General features: G+C 43.4%; 1 protein-coding gene across 4 annotated transcripts in view; it reads right to left on the bottom strand.

The window, feature by feature from the left end:
* Positions 1 to 9,961: 9,961 nt before the first annotated feature.
* HNF4A (hepatocyte nuclear factor 4 alpha) overlaps positions 9,962 to 24,849 on the bottom strand; it is a 199,420-nt gene continuing 184,532 nt past the window's right edge. For 2 of the 4 annotated variants that reach the window (XM_077460219.1, XM_077460217.1), the window contains exon 10: positions 9,962 to 13,147. In XM_077460219.1, the coding sequence (XP_077316345.1) occupies positions 13,005 to 13,147 (143 nt within the window). In that variant the 3' untranslated portion in view covers positions 9,962 to 13,004. Of the gene's footprint in view, positions 13,148 to 13,227; positions 13,382 to 24,849 lie in introns of all 4 variants that reach the window. The other 2 variants (XM_077460218.1, XR_013263594.1) reach the window with 2 other exon arrangements.

The raw sequence follows: 24,849 nt of genomic DNA, 5'->3' as shown, positions 1-24,849 counted from the left end.
CGTGCTAGCTCAGAGACAACCAACTCTTGACCGCAGTGCACCCATTCACCATCTTCCATATAAACCATCGTTATATGGCATCTCAGAAACGAGCCCATATCTCCAATGGGTCTCGCATCAACTTCTCAGTGGGGAGGGGTTATCTTCCTTTACCTGCCCCGACCAACACCCGCCAACCGCTACGACATCCAGCACCCCTGCGAAAGCAAAAGAAGTTAGCACCTACCAAACTACAGCACCTCTGTTGCAACCACCACCCAACAAACCTTCCGTTATTGTCGTCTTTGATAAGGGAGGGAGGGTGGGAATCTTTCCTTGCGCCGACTGATGCTGGGGCGGGGTGCGCTCTCTCCTCCTCGCACTAACCCCGCCCCTAAAACTTTCCTACCCAATCTCCTACTTCCCAGTTAACTCTACTCATGCCAGCCCTCCGCCTACCCCGTGGTCCGTCTCCAGGCTGTTCTGTTGTGAAACGGTTACTATTCTCTGGATTTTCCTATAAAAGACTTCTATTTTTGCAATACAAGTACCTGAACTCACTCCAAACCCTCTACCCTTTATTGAAAGACTCTGTTTCTGTTCTAAATAAATAACCCAAAAGAAGATTCAGTGTCGATTTCCACATTCTTTGGGCCATCTACCACGGGAATCCCTAGATGGAGAAGCAAACAAGGAGGTAACGGTAAGCCAAATAAAACCAGCAGCTCCTTCCAGGGTTAGTGCTACACAAGATATATATATATATGTTTCCCATAGCAACCCATGCCCTGTCACATATACATTGTCCATATTAACCAGAGTGTCCTATACAAAAACGATATATGTTGCTCCTAGCAACCCATGCCCTGTCTCATATATTTTGCCCATAGCAACCAGAGTGTCCTATAAAAGAACTATTTATGTTGCCCATAGAAACCCAGTGCCATGTTCCATATATGTTGCCCATAGAAACCAGTGTGTCCTATAAAAAGACTATATATGTTGCATATAGCAATCCATGCCCTGTCTTATGTTGCCCATAGCAACCAGAGTGTCCTATAAAAGAACTATATATGTTGCCCATAGCAACCCAGTGCCATGTCTCATATATGATGCCCATAGCAACCAGAGTGTCTTGTACAAGAACTATACAGTGTCTTGAAAAAGTATTCACACCCCTTGATATTTTCCACATTTTATCATGTTACAACCAAAAACATATGGGATTTTATGTGATAGACCAACACAAAGTGGCACATAATTGTGAAGTGGAAGGAAAATGATAAATGGTTTTCAACATTTTTTACAAATAAATATGTGGAAAGTGTGGCGTGTATTTATATTCAGCCCCCCTGAGTCAATACTTTGTAGAACCACCTTCCGCTGCAATTACAGCTGAAAGTATTTTGGGGATGTCTCTACCAGCTTTGCACATCTAGAGAGTGACATTTTTGCCCATTCTTCTGTGCAAAATAGCTCAAGCTCTGTCAGATTGGGTGGAGATCATCTATGAACAGCAATTTTCAAGTCTTGCCACAGATTCTCAATTGGATTAAGGTCTGGACTGGGACTGGGCCATTCTAACACATGAATATGCTTTGATCTAAACTGTTCCATTGTAGCTCTGGCTGTATGTTTAGGGATGTTCTCCTGCTGGAAGGTGAACCTTCACCCCAATCTCAAGTCTATTGTAGACTGTAATGCCGCGTACACACGACCGGACTTTCCGGCAGACTAGGTGCAACGGTCTTCCCGACGGACTTTCGGCGGAGTTCCGACGGACTTTCCGAACTAAAGGACTTGGCCACACACAATCACACCAAAGTCCGACGGATTTGAATGTGATGACGTACGACCGGACTAGAATAAGGAAGTTCATAGCCAGTAGCCAATAGCTACCCTAGCGTCGATTTTCGTCCGTCGGACTAGCATACAGACGGACGGATTTTTAAAGGCCCATGCACACGATCAGACTTTTTGACAACAAACATGCAAATTAGCTGTTTTGGAGCAACATCCGACTGTGTGTACGCTCCATCGGACAAACTTTTTTGGTTTTCATCTGACTTTTGTTGGCTGTGCGAACGGACAAACTTTCTGGCAACAAAAGTCCGATGGAGCAAAGTCCGATTGTGTGTACAGAAAACCATAGGACTTTTGTACAAAGTACAAACACGCATGCTCAGAACCAATGCAAAAGATCAGACAACAATACAGAAGTTGACCAAAGGTGGCGGTAAAGAGCAGAAAAAACACATGATTTGGTGAAAGTTGGCTGAAAAAGTCCTGCTGTGTGTATGCAATACAAGTTCAGGGCCGACGCCCTTTGTACAAAAATCCAAGGGAAAGTTTGTACAAAGTCCGATCGTGTGTATGAGGCTTAAGATTGCCCTGTATTTGGCTCCATTCATCTTCCAATCAACTCTGACCAGCTTCCCTGTCCCTGCTGAAAAAAAGCATCCCCACAACATGATGCTGCCACCACCATGTTTCACAGTGGGGATGGTGTGTTTAGGGTGATGTGCAGTGTTAGTTTTCTGTCACACACAGCGTTTTGCTTTTAGGCCAAAAAGTTAAATTTTGGTCTCATCTGACCAGAGCACCTTCTTCCACGTGTTTGCTGTGTCCCCCACATGGCTTCTCACAAACTGCAAACGGCACTTCTTATGGCATCCATCTGGCTTCCATAAAGGCCAGATTTGTGGCATGCACGACTAAAGGCCAGTACACACGATTAGACTTTTTGACAAAAAACATGCAAATTAGCTGTTTTAAGGCAACAACCGACCATGTGTATACGCTCCATCGGACAAACTTTTTCGGTTTTTGGACTTTTGTTGGCTGTGCGAACGGACAAACTTTTCGACGACATAAATCGAATGGAGCAAAGTCCTATTGTGTGTACAGAAAACCATCAAACTTTACAAACACGCATGCTCAGAGTCAGAACCAATGCAAAAGATCAGACAACAATACAGAAGTTGACCAAAGGTGGCGGTAAAGAGCAGAAAAAACACATGTTTTGGTGAAAGTTGGCTGAAAAAGTCTGGTCGTGTGTATGCTTAACAAGTTCAGGGCCAATGCCCTTTGTACAAAAGTTTGTACAAAGTCCGATTGTGTGTATGAGGCTTAATAATTGTTCTGTGTACAGATTCTACTGACACCATCCACTGCTCTACTGACACTGTCCACTGCTCTACTGACATCATCAACTGCCCCACTGACACCATCCACTGCCCTACTGACACCGTCCTCTGCTCTACTGACACCGTCCTCTGCTCTACTGACACTGTCTACTGCCCTACTGACACAACCCACTGCTCTACTGACATCATCAACTGCCCTACTGACACCATCCACTGCTCTACTGACACCGTCCTCTGCTCTACTGACACCATCCTCTGCTCTACTGACACCGTCCTCTGCTCTACTGACACTGTCCACTGCCCTACTGACACTGTCCACTGCCCTACTGACACTGTTCACTGCTCTACTGACACCTTCCACTGCTCTACTGACACTAACCTCTGCTCTACTAACACCATCCACTGCCCTACTGACACGATTGATCCACTGCCCTACTGACATCATCCTCTGCTCTACTGACTGACACTGTCAACGTTTCAGGATAGCTAAGTTTACAGTATATTTTTACGGTGACATTTGTTATATTTTTTCCAAATTTTCCTTACTTTTTAGTTAGTTTCGTTAATTTCTTAATGAAAAATACATTTCTTAAAAAAAAAAGATCTGTTTCATGTTGTTCAGGTAGATCTCCATCTCTCAAAGGTTGCCTGCCGTACTAGAGGTGCCATCGTGAATTTTTTAAGTACTATTTCTATCACCACTAGGTGGCACTGTACAACCAATCTTCTGTAGTCCAATTATCTCTGTAATAATGTATATTGACATCAGTGCTCCAACTCAATAATCCGTCATTGTTATAGCCAACACATTTAAGTAACTGGTGTCCTATAAAACCCTCCTCTCCCTCTCATTCTATATACAGATATATTTATTGGATCCGGTGACCAGTCACTTTTCTCCTTCAGTGCAAAGTGACCGCTTCTTTCAATAGGCCACCTTCCCTTTGCTCTCTGCTCCCCTTTTTCCCTGCTGAAGCCCTGAACCCATATTCTGTGCCGGCACCCATGGAGTTGGGAGCAGGGGACCTCTTTTTCGCCCCCCTCCGGTCCATTATAGGTTTCATATAACAGGAATAGATTTGCGGTGAGATGCAATCTCTGATTTTTGCACACATACAGTGAAGGGGACTGCTCCTCTTCTTATTACAACACTGAGACCGCTCAGGGGGTGATAGTGAAGGCAGACCCTCCTACTTGGCAGTCAGTTTGATAAAGGACAGGCTTTAGGAAGACCTAGATCCATCTGCAGAATCCAGCAATCTGCAATTTCATTTCCTAATACATACCTCCCAACTGTTTGAGATGGGAATGAGGGACACCTATCAGAAAAAGTATGCAGGCATAGGACACACCCCTTTGCGACGCCCCCTTAAAGGAGAATTGTACAAAAAAACAAGATTGGTTTACCAGTTCCCGACCGGAGCACGCCGATGTACTTTGTCAGAATGGCACGGGCAGGCATATTGGCGTACAGGTACGTCCATTTCTATATGCCGCCCTGCCATCGCGTGCGCGCCCTCGCGTGCCAGTCAGGACCCCCATGAGTCCGGTCGTGGGTCCCGCGGACTCGATCGCCGCGGGGATACCTGCGATCATCTCACGGGGAGGCTAAATGTGGAAATGCCGTTGTAAACAGCATCTCCCCGTTCTGCCTAGCAACAAGTGACGCTGATCTTTGCTCCATGTGATTGGAGCAGAGATCAGCGTTCACTAACACAAAGCCCAGCCCCCCACAGTTAGTAACACGCCCCTAGGAACACTTAACCCCTACACTGCCACCCCTTGGTTAACCCCTTCACTGCCAGTCTCATTTTACATAGGAATTTGTATAGCACTGATTGCTGTATAAATGACAATGGTCCCAAAAATGTGTCAAAAATGTCCGATGTGTCACAATGTCATAATGTCGCAGTCACAATAAAAATCGCTGATCGCCGCCATTACTGGTAAAAAAAATAATTATTAATAAAAATGCCATAAATCTATCCCCTATTTTGTAAACGCTATAACTTTTGCACAAACCAATCGCTTATTGTGATTTTTTTTACCAAAAATATGTAGAAGAATACGTATCGGCCTAAACTGAGGGAAAAAAACTGTTTTTTTATATATTTTTGGGGGATATTTATTATAACAAAAAGTAAAAAATAATGCGTTTTTTTTTCAAAATTGTCGCTCTATTTTTGTTTATAGCGCAAAAAATAAAAACCGCAGAGGTGATCAAATACCACCAAAAGAAAGCTCTATTTGTGGGAAAAATAAGCACGTCAATTTTGTTTGGGAGCCACGTCGCACGACGGCGCAATTATCTATTAAAACGACGCAGTGCCGAATCGCAAAAAGTTGTCTGGTCTTAAGCCAGCAAAATGGTCCGGGGCTGAAAGTGGTTAAACCCACAATTGCTTTTTTTACCACTAGTATTACAAATGCAGCAATTTAGAAATCAGATGAAAGGTTTAGCACTGGGGAACACTTTTTGATAGATAAAAAGTGCATTTTATCTACAACTATATAGATCAGACCAAAATGAGGGACAAATGAGGAGTGATAAGGGACAGAGGGACATTGCTCCAAATCAGGGACAGTCCCTTGAAATCAGGGACAGTTGGGAGGTAAGTAATATCCTAGCACTATATAAACAGTTTTTTTGTTTTTTGTTTTTTTTTAACAACGCTTCATTTTAAAGGTGAGAATATCTCTTAAGGATGACACCCAACCAACGTGTGATGTTCCCAGAAAAGCACAGACGATAGCAGATTAACCCCGCACTTGTTAACATCTAATCGTGTCATGTTAATGTTTGTGCCGCAAAGAACTATTTTCATCGCCGCTGTGAGAATTGCAGGATCACTTATTGACTTATCTGCCTGAGTCAGCGCAATCATTGGCGGACAACCTGTACTTGTGTAATTAACGGGCTGAACTTACCCAGAAGCCTCCTGGAAGAGATTTCACAAGCATCAACCATTAATAGTTACATTTCTACCAGAATAATCTACAGTAGAGCTGATTACACAGACACAATGTACAAAACAGGGGCAATTTATTGCACCTATTCTCATGTTTTAGCAAGAAATATTTCTTGTGTGAAGCTAAATTTGTGTTTTAAAGACAAACCTTAAGGTTAGAATAAGGATTGTGTAAAACCACTATCAGTTTTTTATTTATTTTGGCTGTATCTCATTGGGGAGATTTCCCTTTACTTCCTTCCCCACAGACACAACAGGAACAGAAAGGAAATATCTTAATATCTTCAAAATATGGGGGATCCCCTTTAGTTGTGACCAGAACAGTTGTCTGCATTGGATAGTTTCCTTCCTGGTGACACTTATGCCCCGTACACACGATCGGACATTCCGACAACAAAACCGTGGATTTTTTTCTGAAGGATGTTGACTCTAACTTGTCTTGCATACACACAGTCACACAAATGTTGTCGGAAATTTCGAACGTCAAAAACACGGTGACGTACAACATGTACGACAGGCGGAGAAAAAGGAAGTTTGAGAGCCAGTGCGACTCCTTCTGCTTGATTCAGAGCATGCATGGACTTTTGTGTGATGGAATTGTCTACACATGCTTGGAATTTTGTTGTTGGAAAATTTGAGATCCAGCTCTCAAACATTTGTTGTCTGAAATTCTGACAGCAAATGTCTGATAAAGCCTACACAGGGTCGGAATTTCCAACAACAAGCTCACATCGAACATTTGCATGGTCCTGGGCTCAGTAATATTTACTTTTCTACATTTTAGACTGGGGGGGGGGTGGGGTGGTTGGCCTTGAGATTTTTCACTTTACTTTTAAAGGGTGCCATGACTAGAAAAGGTTGAGATATACAGTTATACGTGTTAAAACTGACTTTACAACCTCCTTTAGCCCTTGTACACACGTTCGGACATTCCGACAACAAAATCCGTCGGATTTTGTCCGACGGATTTTGTCCGAAACTGGCGTTGCATACACACGGTCGGACAAAGTTGTTGGAAAATCCGATCGTTTGTAACGCGATGCCGTTATTTCGTTACGACGGGACTACGTTCAGGCTAGTAGCCAATAGCTTTGGTCTAGGAATTTGATCTGAGCATGCGTGGCACTTTGTCCGATTGGAATTCTCTTTGTCCGATCGGATCATGTTGTCGGAAAATTTTTATATCCAGCTCTCAAACTTTGTTGGTCGGACATTCCGACGGAAAAAGTCAGATGAATCCCACGCAAGGTCGGATTATTCGACAACACGGTCCGATCGGACATTTTTCGTCAGAATTTCCGACCGTGTGTACAAGGGCTAAGAGTTACCAAAACTATATAATATTTGTAATAAAAAGGATTCCACCAGCGAGGCCCTTGAACTACAAAGTCATTGGTAGATCTAAAGGAGATTGTTATACTGACCTGGCTCAGTTCTCCGGCTTCCAGTATGTAAACATAAACAAAGTGTAGGCAGCAGTAGCTAGATCATTCTATGCGTACGTCTCCCTCTGGCCCGGAATGTCCAAGTCAGGGTTTTAAACTAAGGTCCCTTCAGAGGTTGCTTTGCTAGGGGTTCCTTGAACAATAACTAGTTTCTCCTTCTCAGATAAGTCACTTACACCATTGATCTTTTTAGCTATCTGTAAGGGGGTAATTCTTCACAGTGACCTCAAACGTAAGGAGCATTCTTCCCACTGACCATCACACTAATGTATCATGATTTGTGGATATAGTAACTTTTAATAGGGACCGGAAAGTTATTTCAATGGCTCCTCTGTGTTGAAAAGGTTGAGAAAGACCAAGTCATTCACCAGATCTTTGGCCACTGCTTGGTTCATTTGAGACATTAGGGTCAGGCAGGGATGTAAATGGTGTATTACCAGAATTAAAAATATTTGGTAGGTGAAATTATGAACTTCTATGTGTGTTAAGCTGTTTGGATGGAGTTATTCCTTATAAATTTCCCGATAGGTACAGGCTAGCTAATACTGATTATTTTTTTTTTATAGTGGTTAGTATGCGGTTAAGATATGACATTATGACGTTATGTTTTTCAGTGATTCTTGACGATGCTGCGCACCCTGGCACACAATCTCTGCTGTATCAGCATTGCCACGTAGTCACCTTTTCCTACCAACAACCCCGTTACTCTGTTTTATGGCCGATTGCATGTCGAGTGGTTGTTTACTGCTGCAATCTATGCTCTGTTCAGATATTTCACACCAGTTGTAAAGATAAACGAATCGTGATTTTACACATACAAATCACACAAGGAAGTCTACACAGATTTTTAAGCTTGGCCTAAGGGTTACCATACATTTTCCAATCCACACCCAAATTGGAGCCTTGCATTGTACTCAGGTGATTAGGCTATATGGGGGGCACCAGGGCTATCTAGAGAAACTTTTAGGAGGTAATAATGATCTCTAAATGTTAGAAGGACTTGTTATTAATCGTGACTTATTACCAAGTACTGCACAGAATACAGCCCAGTGCCAGAAAGGATGAGCTGTTCTTCTAAGGACATGTCTCAGTGCCTATGGGTAGTCTAATTTGGATTATGAGATCTGGCAGACTTTCTGCTATTGTCTCACCACCTACCTGCTTACTTGACCATTAATAAACAACACTATACTGGTGCAACCCACCATGTATGTCCTCCTGAGGCATAAACTTTCCAACCTATTGGTTTCAGAGCAGCAACTGCGAATCTGAGTTTTCAGCTGGTGTACCGTAACATAAGTGTTAGGATAGACTTATAGTAATTACACCACCTGTATTGAAGGTATAAATACCAGAACGAACATGTTTTAATATTTTTTGATGATCTTAGAGTAAGAGTATGCGTAGAGGTCCTAGCATAAATTAGGGTGGCAATGCTGCCCATCTATAGATACTGTATGGTGAAGGAGTGTTGTCACCCTAGGACAGGAAGTGTATTACTGGATCACCAGGTAAAAATAAAATTAAAAAAGCCTGAAAAGGAAATCTAATGCATGCACTACATCTAAGGACTGATAAGCTGAAATAAATTACACCTTTGTTCTAGGGTTTAGATACACTTTTAGCATCATGTATAGGGAGTGATAGGTGTACTGGAAGCCACACGTCAAGTCAAAGCCTGCTGTGTAATAATAAATGGCAGTCCCCGCCAGGCCGTGCCCCATAGAGTTTCACTCCGCTCACCGGAGCTTACTCATGGGTATGCCCGTTGGGGGCACGTCCAGGCTGAGACTGCCATTCACTATCACACAGCAAGCTTTGACATGATGTGTGGCTTCTGGGACGCGTATAAGTCCCTACCATTGCCTGGAGCATAGACGAGCTCTCTTCCCGACCGGCACTCACAGTGGTGGGCACAGGACTTCATTGCCATACAGCCTGAGCGGCTCACACACATATTTTGGTTAACGTCATGTATAGTTTACTGTTACCTCTGCCACATCAATCTATGAGGCCAACTCCTTCAATACACTAGGACAGGAAATGTACTGTGGTGCTGTCATTGGAGGATGCAGTGAAGGTAATTGCATACTATACATTACATTTATCTCCCACTCTATAGTTCTTGGATGTCTTGATTTTAGCTTCTTGTCTATTGCAGTCTCAGTGGGAACACCCTGCACTCTCCTTCTGCTCCAAAATGGCTCTCACACTTCAATTTCCCCTTGGCCTTCCTTTTCCATCCCCTTATTGGATCCCTGCCACCTTCTTCTTCCCTATCTGAATTACTTACCTATCCCACTATAGTAAGAGATGACCAGGACCAGAGCATGTTAAAGCTATGCATGATAAGAAAAACATATAGTGGCAACCTACATTGTCTTTAAAGTTCTGTACAAACGAAAGACAAGAGACATGAAGATAAAAAAAAAGGTTTTTGTTTATTCATACCAAACTATAGGCAGGAAACATTTTTATTTGCATAAAAAGGCTATTATATCAAAAATGAGGTCAAAACAGCTGAACACAAAGGGCCTCATATCATCAACTGAAGGACAATTGGTCAGGTTCTACTTTCTATTTCATAAGACCAGCTATAGACTTAAGACCTCAGATTGAGGTCAATTCAACTCATGATTGGGCATTCTCCATACAATCAATGGATTAACATGCATGCTTGTGTTGCACGAAGCAGAGTACTTCCGACAGCCCCAATAGCAGCCTTGGGGATCCAGCTGTAATTGGTTGAAATTGTCCTATTTCTGCCATCGGCCATTCCCCCAAAGCCATTGTTGTCTTCTCGTAGATGCAACAGAATCAACACAATAAAATGTTACCAGCAATATGAGAAAGGAGAATCAAATCTGCTGCTATGTGCAACACGGGCAGTTCTTCTTTAAGACATTTCCATACGTAAGGCTTGTAATAAACAGTATTAAGCATCAAATAACAACACGAAAAGAACCATGATAAAAATTCTAAATTACAACATGACTGACATAGAAAATTGTAAATTTTCAGCAATCGGCAAAATGTACAAAAATAATTTAGTGAGTGCATTCATTGGAAAGGAACAAATAAATTAGTGACAATATCACATATGTATACATTTAATGGCACAAGGGGTTGTTCTGGCAGTGGTATCTTGCATTGGTTCCTTTTGTATTGCGAAAGGCCTCTCCCAGGTCATTCATTGTTACATTTGTTTGGTAAGTCCTGGCGACCAACCTTTCAAAGTCTGGCTACTCTGTGATGGTAGAAACAAAATATTGGTTGGCTGTCATGAGTTAGTGCAGTTCATTGTTCCTTGCAAAGCCTCAATATGTATTCCAAACTAAAATATAAGTGTGTTTAAATAGTAGGGTTTTTGGCGTGTTTTGGCAGTGAACAATTTGTGAAAGAATTATCAGGCAGTGGGTTTGCTTCTTTAAGAAAATTGACTTGGAGTTTTCTACTTTCAATGAGAAGGTAAAAGCTCGCCATTACTGCGTTCAAGCTGGAAAAAAGAGGGTTGGTCCAATTGGTACCTATCCAACAATCAGCCGTTTCGCTCACAGTTAATGATAATTGTTTTTTCAGTAGGGCGTAGTTTCAACCTCAAGGCTGTAGGTATTATAAACATCAGGAGCATCCATGAGAAAAGAGGGCTGGGAGCTAGGTGTAGACAGCTGATTGTTTGGTGTCCATAAGGTCTGAAGCCTTGTACACTCGGAATATCCGTCGGACCCAAATTTCCAACTTGTTGGAAATATTTCCCGACCAACTGGTTCGATCGGACATACTCCGATCATGTGTAGAGAATTTTGATCGGACCAAGTGCCACGCATGCTCAGGTCAAATTCCTACATCAAAGCTATTGGCTACTAGCCTGAATGTAGTCCCATCGTAACGAAATTACGTCATCACGTTCTGAAAGATCGGATTTTTCGTCAACTTAGTCCGACCGTGTGTATGCAACAGTTTCGGACAAGATCCGACGGGCAAAATCCGACGGATTTGGTTGTCAAAATCTCCGACCGTGTGTACAGGGGCTTAGAAGATCAGAATGTGTCAATAGTTCCTAATTTGGTTTCAGTTGAGCAGTGGACGTCCTTCATATTTTTTCTTTAAGTAGATGACCTCATATGTTACCAAGTTTAGATGCCCAGATCAAATTTAACAACATCAATATGTCAGTTAACTAGACTATAGGTCTATGGTTAATTGGTTAATTTGACAGCAGGGATTGAGATCTAGGAACGTGCTCACTGAGGAAGGGGGGCAGTAGAGTAACATGTTATTATAATATATAAGGGAAAAATCTATTGAGAACCCTGATCTAGTACTTGGTGGTTTGGCTCCTGCTGATCCGTAAGGGTGGGCCACCACCTGATTTGGCAATGTGGACCTTGAGTATCTTGTCTCTGTAAGGAGCCTGAAGGAACCAGTGTCATACCCCATGCAAGTTTCGTCTGTATGAACTTGGTGGTTGTTTATTGCACACTACAAACACGTGATTGACACATGCAGCAGCCATTTTGTGGATATGCGGTGTATCCAAATTTGAATATTTTACTTTACTTACTATAGTAAAAAAAAAAAGTTACAAAGTAAAAAAAAAAAAAAAAAAAACATTTTATAGTACATTTTTTTTTAAACAAATATAACTAGACAGGGAAGACAATTTCACAGTAGTTAAGGCTTTTTAGATATTGAAGAATAATTAGGCACACTAGGAATTAGTCTATAGCCATCCGCAGAATGGGGGGAACACATTACAAATTTACAGACCCCCAAAATTGTTAGGGCCTCTTGTGATTACCCCAACTTGGAGAATAACCTTATATGTTGCACTTTACTTCTTTGGACAGTTCTTTCTGGACATAGCTTCTAAACATAGGACAATTGTTCAGCTCTGCCAATCCCCTTGCGGTTTTCAGAGAAGCCATACTTGGTCTCCACCCCTTATGAGATTTAGGCAGTCCACATATCAGATGAATCCTTCCTAAACAAGTATGGCTGAGAGATATGGCTTTGTCCTGCACTTGGCGTACACCTCCATTCAACAGTTTGGCACAAATTTTGAAATATCCAGTTCCGGCTGCAGCGTCATGAAGCACCAACACTCCTAAAATCACTGCAGATTTATGCTTATAAAAATTCACAGTGCTATAAGATCCAGTAGGCATTTTGGGGTTTTATCCAGTCTTCAACCTACTGGCAACCAGTGACGGCAGAATAAGATTCTATGTATATTTCAACATAGGTCTTTAAATGGCACATATAAAAGTTTTAGAGGCTAAAGGTGAATGCAAAAAGTTCTAAAACATAAAAATATCCAGAAATATCACTTGTATAAGGCAGAAATGGCTTTTATCTTTGGGGGAAGCAGTAGTACAGGCTTTGAAGAAAGCAGCCTTTTCCCATAATTTGGGCATTCCTTGCAGTCAGTAAGTCCTTTACTGCTAGTATGCCCTGGCAATGAGTCACATGCTCTCTTGTTTGGTGATGGTTGGCTGTGGAATAGAGGTGGGCTGTTTGGACAGAGCAGAGATGGCACCATGAACTATCGTATATTGCTCTGCTCCTGAGCCTGCAGGTGGGGATGGCTGCGGTGTCTCTGGTGTAGCTGTAAAAAAAAGAAAAATATATTTTGTGAAACATGACAGGCAGGTGCTTTGTTCATACTGTAGAAATACACTACATTACCAAAAGTATCGGGACGCCTGCCTTTAAACGCACATGAAATTTAATGGCATCCCAGTCTTAGTCCGTTGGGTTCAATATTGCGTTGGCCCACCTTTTGCAGCTAGAACAGCTTCAACTCTTCTGGGAAGGCTGTCCATAAGGTTTAGGAGTGTGTCTATGGAAATATTTAGGAAATATTATAGGCAATGCCATGCCATGAGCCATTTTGTCCTATTATATACACAGGCTATGATATCTGCTTTATAGCTTAACAGAATGGTTATGCTTTGCTGCTCTTTTTTTCTGTGAAAGCCTATGCAGCAGCTTAGGTCACTTGTAGTTACATCTCCTTAATTTCTCCCCTGGTTAAGATCTAATATACACTATGTTACCAAAAGTATTGGGACACCTGCCTTTACACGCACATGAACTTTAATGGCATCCCAGTCTTAATCCGTAGGGTTCAATATTGAGTTGGCCTTCCCTTTGCAGCTATAACAGTTTCAACTCTTCTGGGAAGGCTGTCCACAAAGTTTAGGAGTGTGTCTGTGGGAATGTTTGACCATTCTTCAAGAAGAGCATTTGTGAGGTCAGGCACGGATGTTGGACAAGAAGACCTGGCTTACAGTCTCCGCTCTTTCATTCCTAAGGTGTTCTATTAGGTTGAGGTCAGAACTATGTGCAGGCTTGTTAAGCTCCTCCACCCCAAACTCCTTCATCCATGTCTTTATGGACATTGCTTTGTGCGTTGGCGTGCATTTATGTTTTCCCACAAAGTTGGGGAGCATGAAATTGTCCAAAATTTCTTGGAATGCTGACACCTTAAGAGTTCCCTTTACTGGAACTAAGGGGCCAAGCCCAACCCCTGAAAAACAATCCCATACCATAATCCCATCCTCCACTAAATGATTTGGACCGGTGCACAAAACAAGGCCCATAAAGACATGGATGAGCGAGTTTGGGGTGGAAGAACTTGATTGGCTTGACCTCAACCTGATAGAACACCTTTGGGATTAATTAGAGCGGAGACTGGGAGCCAGACCTTCTCTTTTAACATCAGTGCCTAAGCTCAGAAATGCGCTTTTGGAAGAATGGTCAAATATTCCCATAGACACACTCCTAAACCTGGACAGCATTCTCAGAAGAGTTAAATCTGTTATAGCTGCAAAGGGTGGGCCAACTCAATACTGAACCCTACTGACTAAGACTCGAACGCCATTAAAGTTCATGTGCATGTAAAGGCATGCGTCCCAATACTTTTGGTCATGTAGTGTACAGTTGTGCTCATAAGTTTACATGCCCTGGCAGAATTAATGAATTCTTGGTGATTTTTCAGAGAATATGAATGATAACACAAAAACTTTTCTTTCACTCATGGTTAGTGTTTGGCTGAAGCCATTTATTATCAATCAACTGCGTTTACTTTTTTAAAATAATAATCACAACAGAAACTACCCAAATGACCCTGATCAAAAGTTTACATACCCTGGTGATTTTGGCCTGATAACATGCACACAAGTTGACACAAAGGGGTTTGAATGGCTATTAAGGCTGAATTCACACCTATGCATTTTTAGTGCTTTTTGCATTTTTCAGATTTGCACTACAGAATTTGTTCCATAGGAAACCACGTTAAATGGACTGTAGTGCAAATCTGCAAAATGCAAAAAGCACTAAAAATGCCATAGGTGTGAATCCAGCCTAAAGGTGTTTGCTTGTAATTAGTGTGTGTGTATAAAAGGTCAATGAGTTTCTTTTCTTTTCTTTTTCCAAGAATTTTATTAAGTGTAAAAACAATACAGCAAGAAAGACAAAACATATGATTAACAGCAGTTACAAAGGGTAAAGCATATAGAGCTTGTTGTACAAATCTAGTAGCTCACAGAACAGTAAAAGTCAAGAATGAACTTGAAGAACCTAATATAATTGTCGAACCTCCCCGACAGTGAAATATGCACAAATATATATCTGCATGGGGGTCCGTTAGCTATATAACATGTTAGTTTCAGTATATAGCGAATGGTATTCATCGTACTATTAGCCAAGGAGAAGGAGAGGGATTAGGGAGGAGGGAAGGGTATGGGAAAAGGGGGCGGGTAATAGGGGGGGAGGATAAGGGGTTCAACTCCGCTGCCCTTAGTTAGATGCAGTGGGAAGGGAGAACAATGCGATGGGCGAGAGGAAATTGCGATATTGAAACCCTATGTAGGTTCAAATTGGTGATGGTATCGGGGATAAGGGAATTCTGATATTATGCTAAAGAGGGGGAATGTAGTAAAAGGAGGTCAATCAGATTAGTGTAAAAGAGAGTCAAAAAGGAATAGGACGCAAGATGAGACGTAGGGTGCGGGTCTAGTCCTGTCAGTTGAACTAGTTGGCAAGTGTTGTAATGCGGTCAAAGTCTGGTGTGGTTAAGAAATGTTTCCAACATGCCCATTTGGACCCATAAGTACTTGGTTTGTCCTTGGCTATATGAATTAGTTCTTCCATGTCCGCTATCCTTTGCATTTTCAGAAGCCAGGTGTGGGCAGTAGGGACAGTGCGGGATTTCCAGTGGATCGGGATACATTGCTTAGCAGCATTGATCATATGAATTATAATGGATTTGCGATAGGTAGATTGAGACAGAGTGGTGTGGTGTAAAAGGAATTGAGCAGGGCAGTAAGGTACCTCATAGGTCGTTATGGTTTTTATCAATTGATGTATGGTTGTCCAGAATGGTTGGAGAGAGGGGCAAGTCCACCAAACGTGGAGTAGGGTGCCTTGGTTTTGTTGGCATCTCCAGCATGTTTCAGAGATGGATGAATCCCATTTGTGTAATCTCTCTGGTGTTTTATACCAACGGGATAGAATTTTGTACCCCGTTTCTTGAACGGATACATTTGTGGAGCCTTTATGGATATTACGAAATATATTGTCCCAGTCATCTTCTGTAAGTGTAAGGTTTAGGTCTTGTTCCCAAGCTGTACAAGTTCGAAGATCGCTAGATTTGCAATCACCAAATAAGAGAGCGTGTGTTTGGGAGATAAGGTGTGTGTGTGGTGAATCTGCGGTGCAAAGTTGTTCAAAGGGCGTTAATTGTCTCGAAAGGTCAGTCACATTCCCCAGTTTTTTGAGGAAGTGGGATATTTGTTGGAAGGTCCAAAAGGGAATAGGGGCTGTTTGCATTTCGCTAGCTAATTGGGAGGATGATTTAGGGCGTCCATTGCTATAAAAGTGTTGTAGAAGGATATGCGGTTGCGACCAATGGCCTTGGAGGAAGTTGGGGTACATTCCAGGCGGGAAGTCAGGGTTTAATTTAAGTGGGGTTAGAGGGCTCGTGATGGAAGAGATTGAGGATTGTGTGCATAGTTTTCGAAAACATCGCAAAGTCGGAGCTATGAGTGGGTGTAATTTGATTTCCTTTTGGGACAGCGAAGACTGAATCCAAGGGAGGGATTCGAGTGGCAGTATAGTGCATGAGGATTCTAAGGATATCCAATCTTTGTTAGTCGACTGGGTATTCCAATCTACAATTCTAGAGAGTTGAACTGCATGATAATAGTTCAACAGGTCTGGAAGGCCTATGCCACCAAGAGATTTGGGACGGGTCAGGGAGGTGTATTTGATCCTTGGTCTGCGGGAGCCCCATAGAAATCTGGAGCATATGCTTCTGTATGATTGGAAGAACGATCGTGGGAGATGTATGGGGATCGTCTGAAGTATGTATAAAAGTCTCGGTAGAACATTCATTTTTAGTATGGCAGCTCTGCCGAACCACGAGAATATTGGCTTATCCCAACGCTTCAGGTCGGAGATAATGTTTTGTAACATGACCTGGAAGTTTCTTATGTACAAGTCTTTTAGGTGGGACGTCAGTTGAATGCCCAGGTAGGTAATGGAGTGGTCATTCCAATGGAAAGGGAAGTTTGTTTTACAATGGAGAACATCTTCAGAAGGGAGGGAAACATTGAGGGCATATGATTTAGAGAAATTAATTTTCAGATTGGAAAGTATGTTGAAATTTTTAAATTCGTTCAGTAAAATCGGGATGGATGTATGCGGACGAGTAAGGAAGAGTAGGATATCGTCTGCAAATGCAGCAAGTTTGTATTCTTTGGTATTGGTCTTGATTCCTGATATATCGGGGTTTTGTCTAATGCTGTTAAGAAGGGGTTCAAGGGTGAGGATGAAGAGAATGGGAGACAGGGGGCATCCCTGCCTGGTGCCATTGGATATGGAGAAGGCATCCGACAGGGCACTATTAACACGCACCCTGGCCGTTGGGTTGTGATATAGGGAGTTAACCAGGATAGAAAATTGTGGACCAAAGCCAAAGGATTGTAAGACAGCTTGCATATAATCCCATGCCACCCTGTCGAATGCCTTCTCCGCATCAAGGGACAGGAAGAATCCCTTACTTTTGGAAGTTGTGATAATGTGGTGTAAGTTTATAGCTTTGAGGGTGTTATCTCTAGCTTCACGGTTGGGAACAAATCCCACTTGGTCTTTTGCAACAAGGGAGGGCAGAATGGGGAGTATCCTGTTGGCCAAGATTTTAGCAAACAGCTTGACGTCCGCATTAAGAAGGGATATAGGTCTGTAGCTAGCAGGTTGTGTAGGGTCTTTGTCATCTTTGGGTAGAACCACTATATGAGCTTCAAGCATCTCCTTATGCATGTGGGTCGTGTCAGAAAGAGAGTTGAAAGCTGATAGGAATGGTTTATGTAAAATATCTGCGAAAGTTTTGTAGTAAACTGCAGGCAATCCGTCCGGGCCTGGGCTTTTGCCGGATTTCGTTTGTTTAAGTGCTTTGTCCCATTCAGCTTGGGTAATGGGGCCTTCCAGGTCAGCTATAAGGTCCTGTGTTAAGAGTTTCGGGCAATATTTATTTAGAAATTCCGTCATTTGTCGTAATCTAGTTTGGGAAGGGGGTGGATGGTTATCAGATCCTTTTAGATTGTATAGTTTAGCGTAGAATTGCTCAAACTCCCGTGCAATCTCATCATTTTTGGTGCGTTTAATTCCCGTTGGGGAGTTTAAGCAATGAACGGTGGAGTCAGTCTTTTTAGAATGGAGTGCCCTTGCTAACATTTTGCTGCTTTTGTTTCCGAATTCGTAAAAATATCTTTGGGACAGCATGTATCTTTTCCTAATGTGCTTGCCTAGTTCCTCCTGTATTTGAGTCCTGGTAGCTTGAAGGTCTTGGAGCGTTAGAGAGGCTAGGGTACGTTTATGGGTCGACTCAAGTATTTTGAGTTTGTCGAATAATTGTTGAAGATACTTCTGTCTGTCTCTTTTAGCTTTGGCTGATATAGAAATCATTTTCCCTCTGATAACGCACTTATGGGCAGCCCATTGTGTCAGTGAAGAAGTGTCAGGTGTGTCATTCTCTTTAAAATAGTCGTTCAAGTAAGTTTTGAGATCTGCTACGTTCCCTACGTCTGAGAGGATAGCGGGGTCAAGTCTCCAAATTTGGGTACGAGTTAGTTTGTCGGGAAGTGTCAGTGTCGCCGTGATGGGGTGATGGTCTGAATGAGTCATCGGTTCTATTGTTGCATTTGACAGATAGGCAAGATCAGGTTGAGTTAAGAATAGATAGTCAATCCGTGAATATTTGCTGTGAGGAGATGAGTAAAAGGTGAAGTCTTTCGTCGTAGGATGGGTTGTGCGCCATGTGTCATGGAGAGAAAGTTTTTGGAGGCAAAGCTTAATCTGACGAAGTGCTCTATAAGGAAGAGAAGAAGAGCCCGTGGACGTGTCCACCAAAGGGTCCAGGGGGACATTGAAGTCACCACCCAGGAGCAAAATACCTGATTGAAATTCCTGTAATTTGGTGGAGACGGCACGAAAAAAGGATACTTGGGTTTTGTTTGGGCTATATAAATTGGCCAATGTTATAGGTTTGTTGTGCCAAGTACCTTTGAGAAAGATGTATCTACCCTGTTCGTCTTGATGTGTATCAGAAATCTGTATAGAGGCATGTTTGGATAACAGGATAGATACACCCTTGGTTTTAGAGGTTGGGGATGTAGCGTGGTAGTGGACAGGGTAGAAGTCCGAAGCTAATTTGGGAATTTTCAGGGATTGAAAGTGTGTTTCCTGTAGGAATATCACATCTGCTTTCAATCGTTGCATGCTTAATAATATCGATTTTCTTTTTTCTGGGATGTTTAGACCTTTTACGTTAAGAGAAGCTATTTTGAGCGAGGGGAAGTTGGATTTGGAGTTAACGGTGGTCATCATGGGAAATTTCCTAGGCAGAAACGGAGTGTCAGAGTGAGGCGGTGTAACTCTGGGGCGAAGAGGGCAGCGGAGAGGAACCCCAGCGGTTATAGGTGAATGAAAACGAGGGGAAGGGGTGGGGGTAAGAGTAGGCAGAGAGGGGGGACGGTAAAAGGGGGGGGGGTAGGACGGGAGAACTCTGAAAGTTAAGACTTATGTAGCTGCGTGTATTGGGGGCATACACAGCGAAGATAAGTTAGAAACTTATAGACTGGGGTCAGGTGTAATTCTAAGTCACACCCAACTGAGGTAAATCCAGTATAGGTCAGATCACTCTCAAAGGAGGTCACTGTGGGTGGGGGTGGAAGGTGTCGAAGAGATATGAGATAGGATCTCGAGGTCCTGGAAGGTCTTGAAGCCTAAAGTTAAAACTTACATCAAAATGAATCATTGCTAAGAGGGGATGCTGGATAGCGTATGGGATACAGTTAAACAATTAAAATAAAGGGCGGGAGGGCCAAGCAGGATATAAGGTTAATGACAGAGGAGTTGCGTGGTCACCAAAGGTAAGCATATTTCAATCAGGACGGGGTGAGAGGGTAAAAAATCAGACCTGTGGTTGGATGCATTCGGGTATGGACTTAACAGGTGGATAACAAAGGAGGACAAGCGGTATAGCTACTACAAACGTAAGTAGGTACCGGTTACTGACAGTGATGGCGCCAAAAGGCTGTTCATCTGCAAGCGATAGCTGACCAGTGAAGCAGGAGACTGCCTGGCGGGTCACGTGGCTTAACAAGGTAAAATCAAACCGTTGAATAAAGTAGTAACGAAATATAGAACAATAAAATAGGCCGGGCTGGGAGAGAAACCCCTGTGTCAGCAAGTATTAGAACCCCGGCTCAGAAAATCAAAAAAAGCATAAACCTAAGCAAACATCAAATAGCAAACAACAACCCCCTTGTAGCGGAACATATTCATAGTATTGATTCCCAAAGGTAAGGAGTAAAATAAGGCACATAGATTATAGAAACCATGGCATATATAACATATTTGCAGAACATGCTCACATGGCGATCGATCGAGTTTAAAGGAGGGGAAACAAATGGCTTACTTTTCTATCAAGAGAGGGTATGATGCGAGGTGGGGATCAGCAGATGTGGTACCAATGAATCTTGGAATTCGGCTTAAAACAATCAGCTAGAAAAAATATGCTAGGGTAAAGCAGTGCATTTAGAGAGGGCGGAGATTTTCCAGAAGTGGGGTATTATGGGACTGAGGTATCGATCGCCATGGGAGTCATGCTTAAGATAAGAAATAAACAAGAAGGCAAGGAAAGGGAAAGAAAGAGAGAAAAGAAAAAGAAAAAGAGAAGATCAAGAACAAGAAGAAGAAGCAAGAAAGAGAGAGAAAGGAAAGGAGAAAGAGGAAAGAATAATAAAGAGAAAAGGGAGGAGAGGAGGAGGAAAAGAGAAAGGAGAATAAAGGGGAAGAAAAGGCATTGGATGCAAGGAAGACAAGTGCTTAGCACGGGTATACATACAGTGAACCCATTAATTTTATAGAAGCATATAAGGTGTAACTGTGGATATGCAGTCTGTAAGGAAGGAGGGTCATGGCGTAGGAAATCTAAAGTATAGTCACAGTTGCTCTATGGGGTCTGGCGAAGCAAACGACAGGGTATCCGGGTAAAGACAGCAAGTTCGCTGGAGCTCTGAAAGGGATGTGTGGACTCAGCAGACATAGATATCGGTGTCTTGTAAAGGGTATAAACAGTTACTCACCAGACCCGTTGATCAAGTAGAGACGTGACAAGGCAGGAAGTGAGGGAAGATGACCAGTTAGACAAAAAGGGAAGCGTGTCACCACATGTAGGTTGCAAATACCAGTGGGTCATGGAGGGGTATGAGGGGGAAACGGAACCAAAAGGTACAGTAGAAAAAAAAAAAAATAGAAAAAATAAAAAGAAGTAATGTCATGAGATCCGGGGTTCAACAAGGTGATAGTCCTGAGTGATTAATAGAGAAAGGTGCCAAGCTAATCAGGCTCTTCGTTGTCTCCGGTAGTCCGGGGATGCTGTGGGACTATTATTTCTCACATTGCCTGCTGCGCGTGGAGAAGCAGGAGCGGGAGGAGGGTACGCTCTCCGACGGCGGCTGATGCTGAAGTTCCCTGCCTCTGCTATGCCGTCCATGAGCTCCGCTCTGTGCATGGTGGGTAAGCGAAATTCGCTGTACCAATCAGGTACTTCAACGATCGGCAGGTTGAGTGTCGAGCAGAAATGTTCCATGTCCTCGGGAACTCTGAGGTTCGCTGTGTGCCCATTGGCAGAGGCTGAAAGACAAAACGGATACTTCCACCTGTATGTGACTGCTCTGTCACGGAGGACATCCAAGAGGGGCCTTAGTTCTCTTCTCCTCTGCAGGGTAATGGAAGAAAGGTCCTGAAAGATTTTTATCTCAGATCCTTGATGAATGATTCTTCCTTTGGCTCTCGCCCTTCTCATTATTTCCTCTTTTAATATAAAATCTGTGAGGCAGCATATTATATCCCTTGGTGGGTCTGCTTCTCTTCCCCTAGGGCGAAGTGCTCTATGTATTCGCTCAAAGGGTATTGCGGTGTCCAGGGGTCTGTCCAACAGATCATTAAAAATGGATGCCACAGCTTGAGCGATGTGTGGGGGATCCACAGATTCGGGGAGACCTCTCACTCTCACATTTCGTCGTCTGCCTCTGTTATCGAGGTCCTCTAAATGACGATTTACCTCCCTGAGGTGGATCGCATGTGACTCTGAAATCTGCTGGACTTGGCAAAGTGAGGCGTCGTGTCGGGCCTGCGTGTCTTCGACCTCATCCAACCGTGCTGTCATGGCCTGGAAGTCCGATCGGAGTTCCGAGATGGCTGCGGATAGCGTGGTTTTGATGTCTGCGGCTACCGCCCGTAGGTCCGCGAGGCTGAGGGCGGGAGACATCGGAGGATCGAACGCCTGGGCTGGTGGGCTGCGGCTCCGAGATCGGAGGCGTCTGCTGGCTGAGGGGGCCTCGTGCGCCGCGGCCTGGATTTGGGCCTCTTGCGAAGCTCCTCTGGCGCGAGACCGGAATATCTCCGGTATATGCGGGCTTGGCGGAGGGTCTTGGCTCCTAGGCGTACGAGCACTTGCCGGGGGGACGTTTTGCTGTGTGCTCCCCATGGTAGGTAGCTGTGGGTAAGCTTTTGCTGATGATAGCTGGACCTCTCAGGACGGGAGAGAAGGATCAGGCGTCCATCGTCTTCAGGCTCCAAGCCACGCCCCCCATGAGTTTCTGGACTCCTGACAGGCCCTTGCATCTTTCATCCAGTGCTGCACTGACGTTTCAGGATTCTGAGCCATGGGGAAAGCAAAAGAATTGTCAAAGGATCTGCAGGAAAGGGTAGTTGATGTCATGGCTATGCAGTGATCTTCCTGTGTTTGCTTACCTCCCCTCATGTCTTCAGACTAAGAGGCCAGCCACTTCCACCTTGTGGTTATTATAACCTCTCCTCTAAGCATGGCTCCACCCCAGGCCCTATCAGGGAGCCCTATATTAACCTGTGCACTGCAGGCCATCAGTGCTGATCAACCATTGTGTATTCCTTTGTGTGTTAGCTTCCTGTTTCCTGCCGTGTGCTCTGCTACTGTTTTCCGTTACCGACTTTGGAGTGTCTTGACTATCCCTGTTTGCCTGTGATCCTGACCTTTTGGCGTGTACCCGACTATTCTTGTCTGCTTGTGGCCCCGACCTTGGCTTGTCCCTCACCATCCCTATCCTCCTGTTGCCGACTGTGGGTGTGAGCTGGGGGACCCTGGGGGTCGCGACCTGGAGCCAGTTACAGCCAAGTCCATCCTCACTACCAGAGGCGCTGGTGAACACCTGCTGGCTCTTAGATTCCGCGCCCCAGGGAATCTTACGCTCTAACCCCAGTGGGATCTGTCCCCCGTCTGCAGCAGTCAGCCGTAGGGTCCACAACCTTGTGGTGCACTCCTGATCCTACGGTGTGCACCTGTCACCTCGCCTCAAGGTGACCTGACAGTTGAACTGTATAAAACAGGAAAGGGATATAAAAAGATATCCAAGGAATTGAGAATGCCAATCAGCAGTGTTCTCTAATCAAGAAGTGAAAAATGAGGGGTTCTGTTGAAACCAAACCACGGTCAGGTAGACCAACTAAAATTTCAGCCACAACTGCCAGAAAACTTCGGAATGCAAAGAAAAACCCACAAAACGTCAGGTGAAATACAAGACCCTCTGAAAACATGTGGTGTGGCTGTTTCAAGATGCACAATAAGGAGGCACTTGAAGAAAGATGGGCTGCATGGTCGAGTCGCCAGAAGAAAGCCATTACTACGCAAATGCCACAAAGCAGCCCGCTTACAATATGCCAAACAGCACAGAGACAAGCCTCAAACCTTCTGGCACAAAGTCGTTTGAAGTGATGAGACCAAAATTGAGCTTTTTGGCCACAACCATAAATGCTACATTTGAAGAGGAGTCAACGAGGCCTATGATGAAATGTACACCATTCCTACTGTGAAACACGAAGGTGGATCGCTGATGTTTTGGGGATGTGTGAACTACAAAGGCACATGAAATTTGGTCAAAATTGATGGCAGGATGAATGCAGTATGTTATCATAAAATACTGGAGGAACATTTGCATTCATCAGCCAGGAAGCTGCATATGGGACGTCCAATGATCCAAAACATGGCCAAGTCGACCTGTCATTGGCTACAGCAGAATAAAGTGAAGGTTCTGGAGTGGCCAACTCAGTCTCCTGACCTCCATATCATTGAGCCACTCTATGGAGATCTCAAACATGCAGTTCATGCAAGACAGCCCAAAAATTTGCAGGAACTGGAGGCTTTTTGCCAAGAGGAATCATCAGCTTTACCATCTGAGAAGATAAAGAGCTTCATCCACAAATACCACAAAACTTCAAGCTGTCATTGATGTTAAAGGTGGAAATACACGGTATTAAGAACTGGGGTATGTGAATTTTGATCAGGGTCATTTGGGTAGTTTCTGGTGCCATTATGATTTATAAAGAGTAAACACAGTTGATTGATAATCAATGGCTTCATTCAAACACTAACCATGATCAGGGTTGCCAACCTCCCGCAGCATTTTCTTACTGACAAAATATGGAAAATTTACTGGCGGAGTAAATTTTTTAATGATAACCTGGGAAATACAGAACTCCTATTGAAAACTAACACAGTGAATATTTAAACAGTATAAACATGATATGGAAACACTGGCAATACCTATCACAAAGTAATTTTCTTGATTTACACTTAAAAAGTCAACACAACATGAAATGATCAGCCCCTGATCTTTACTGACAGTTGTAAAAAAAAAAACACAGATTTTTAAAAACTGTCAGTAAATTTACTGGCGGTTGGCAACCCTGACCATGAGTGAA

This window comes from Lithobates pipiens, unplaced genomic scaffold (assembly GCF_037356315.1).
Source record: "Lithobates pipiens isolate NorthernLeopardFrog02 unplaced genomic scaffold, aLitPip1_a1.2 Scaffold_28, whole genome shotgun sequence".
Taxonomy (NCBI): domain Eukaryota; kingdom Metazoa; phylum Chordata; class Amphibia; order Anura; family Ranidae; genus Lithobates; species Lithobates pipiens.
This window is presented reverse-complemented; position numbering and strand designations above follow the sequence as displayed.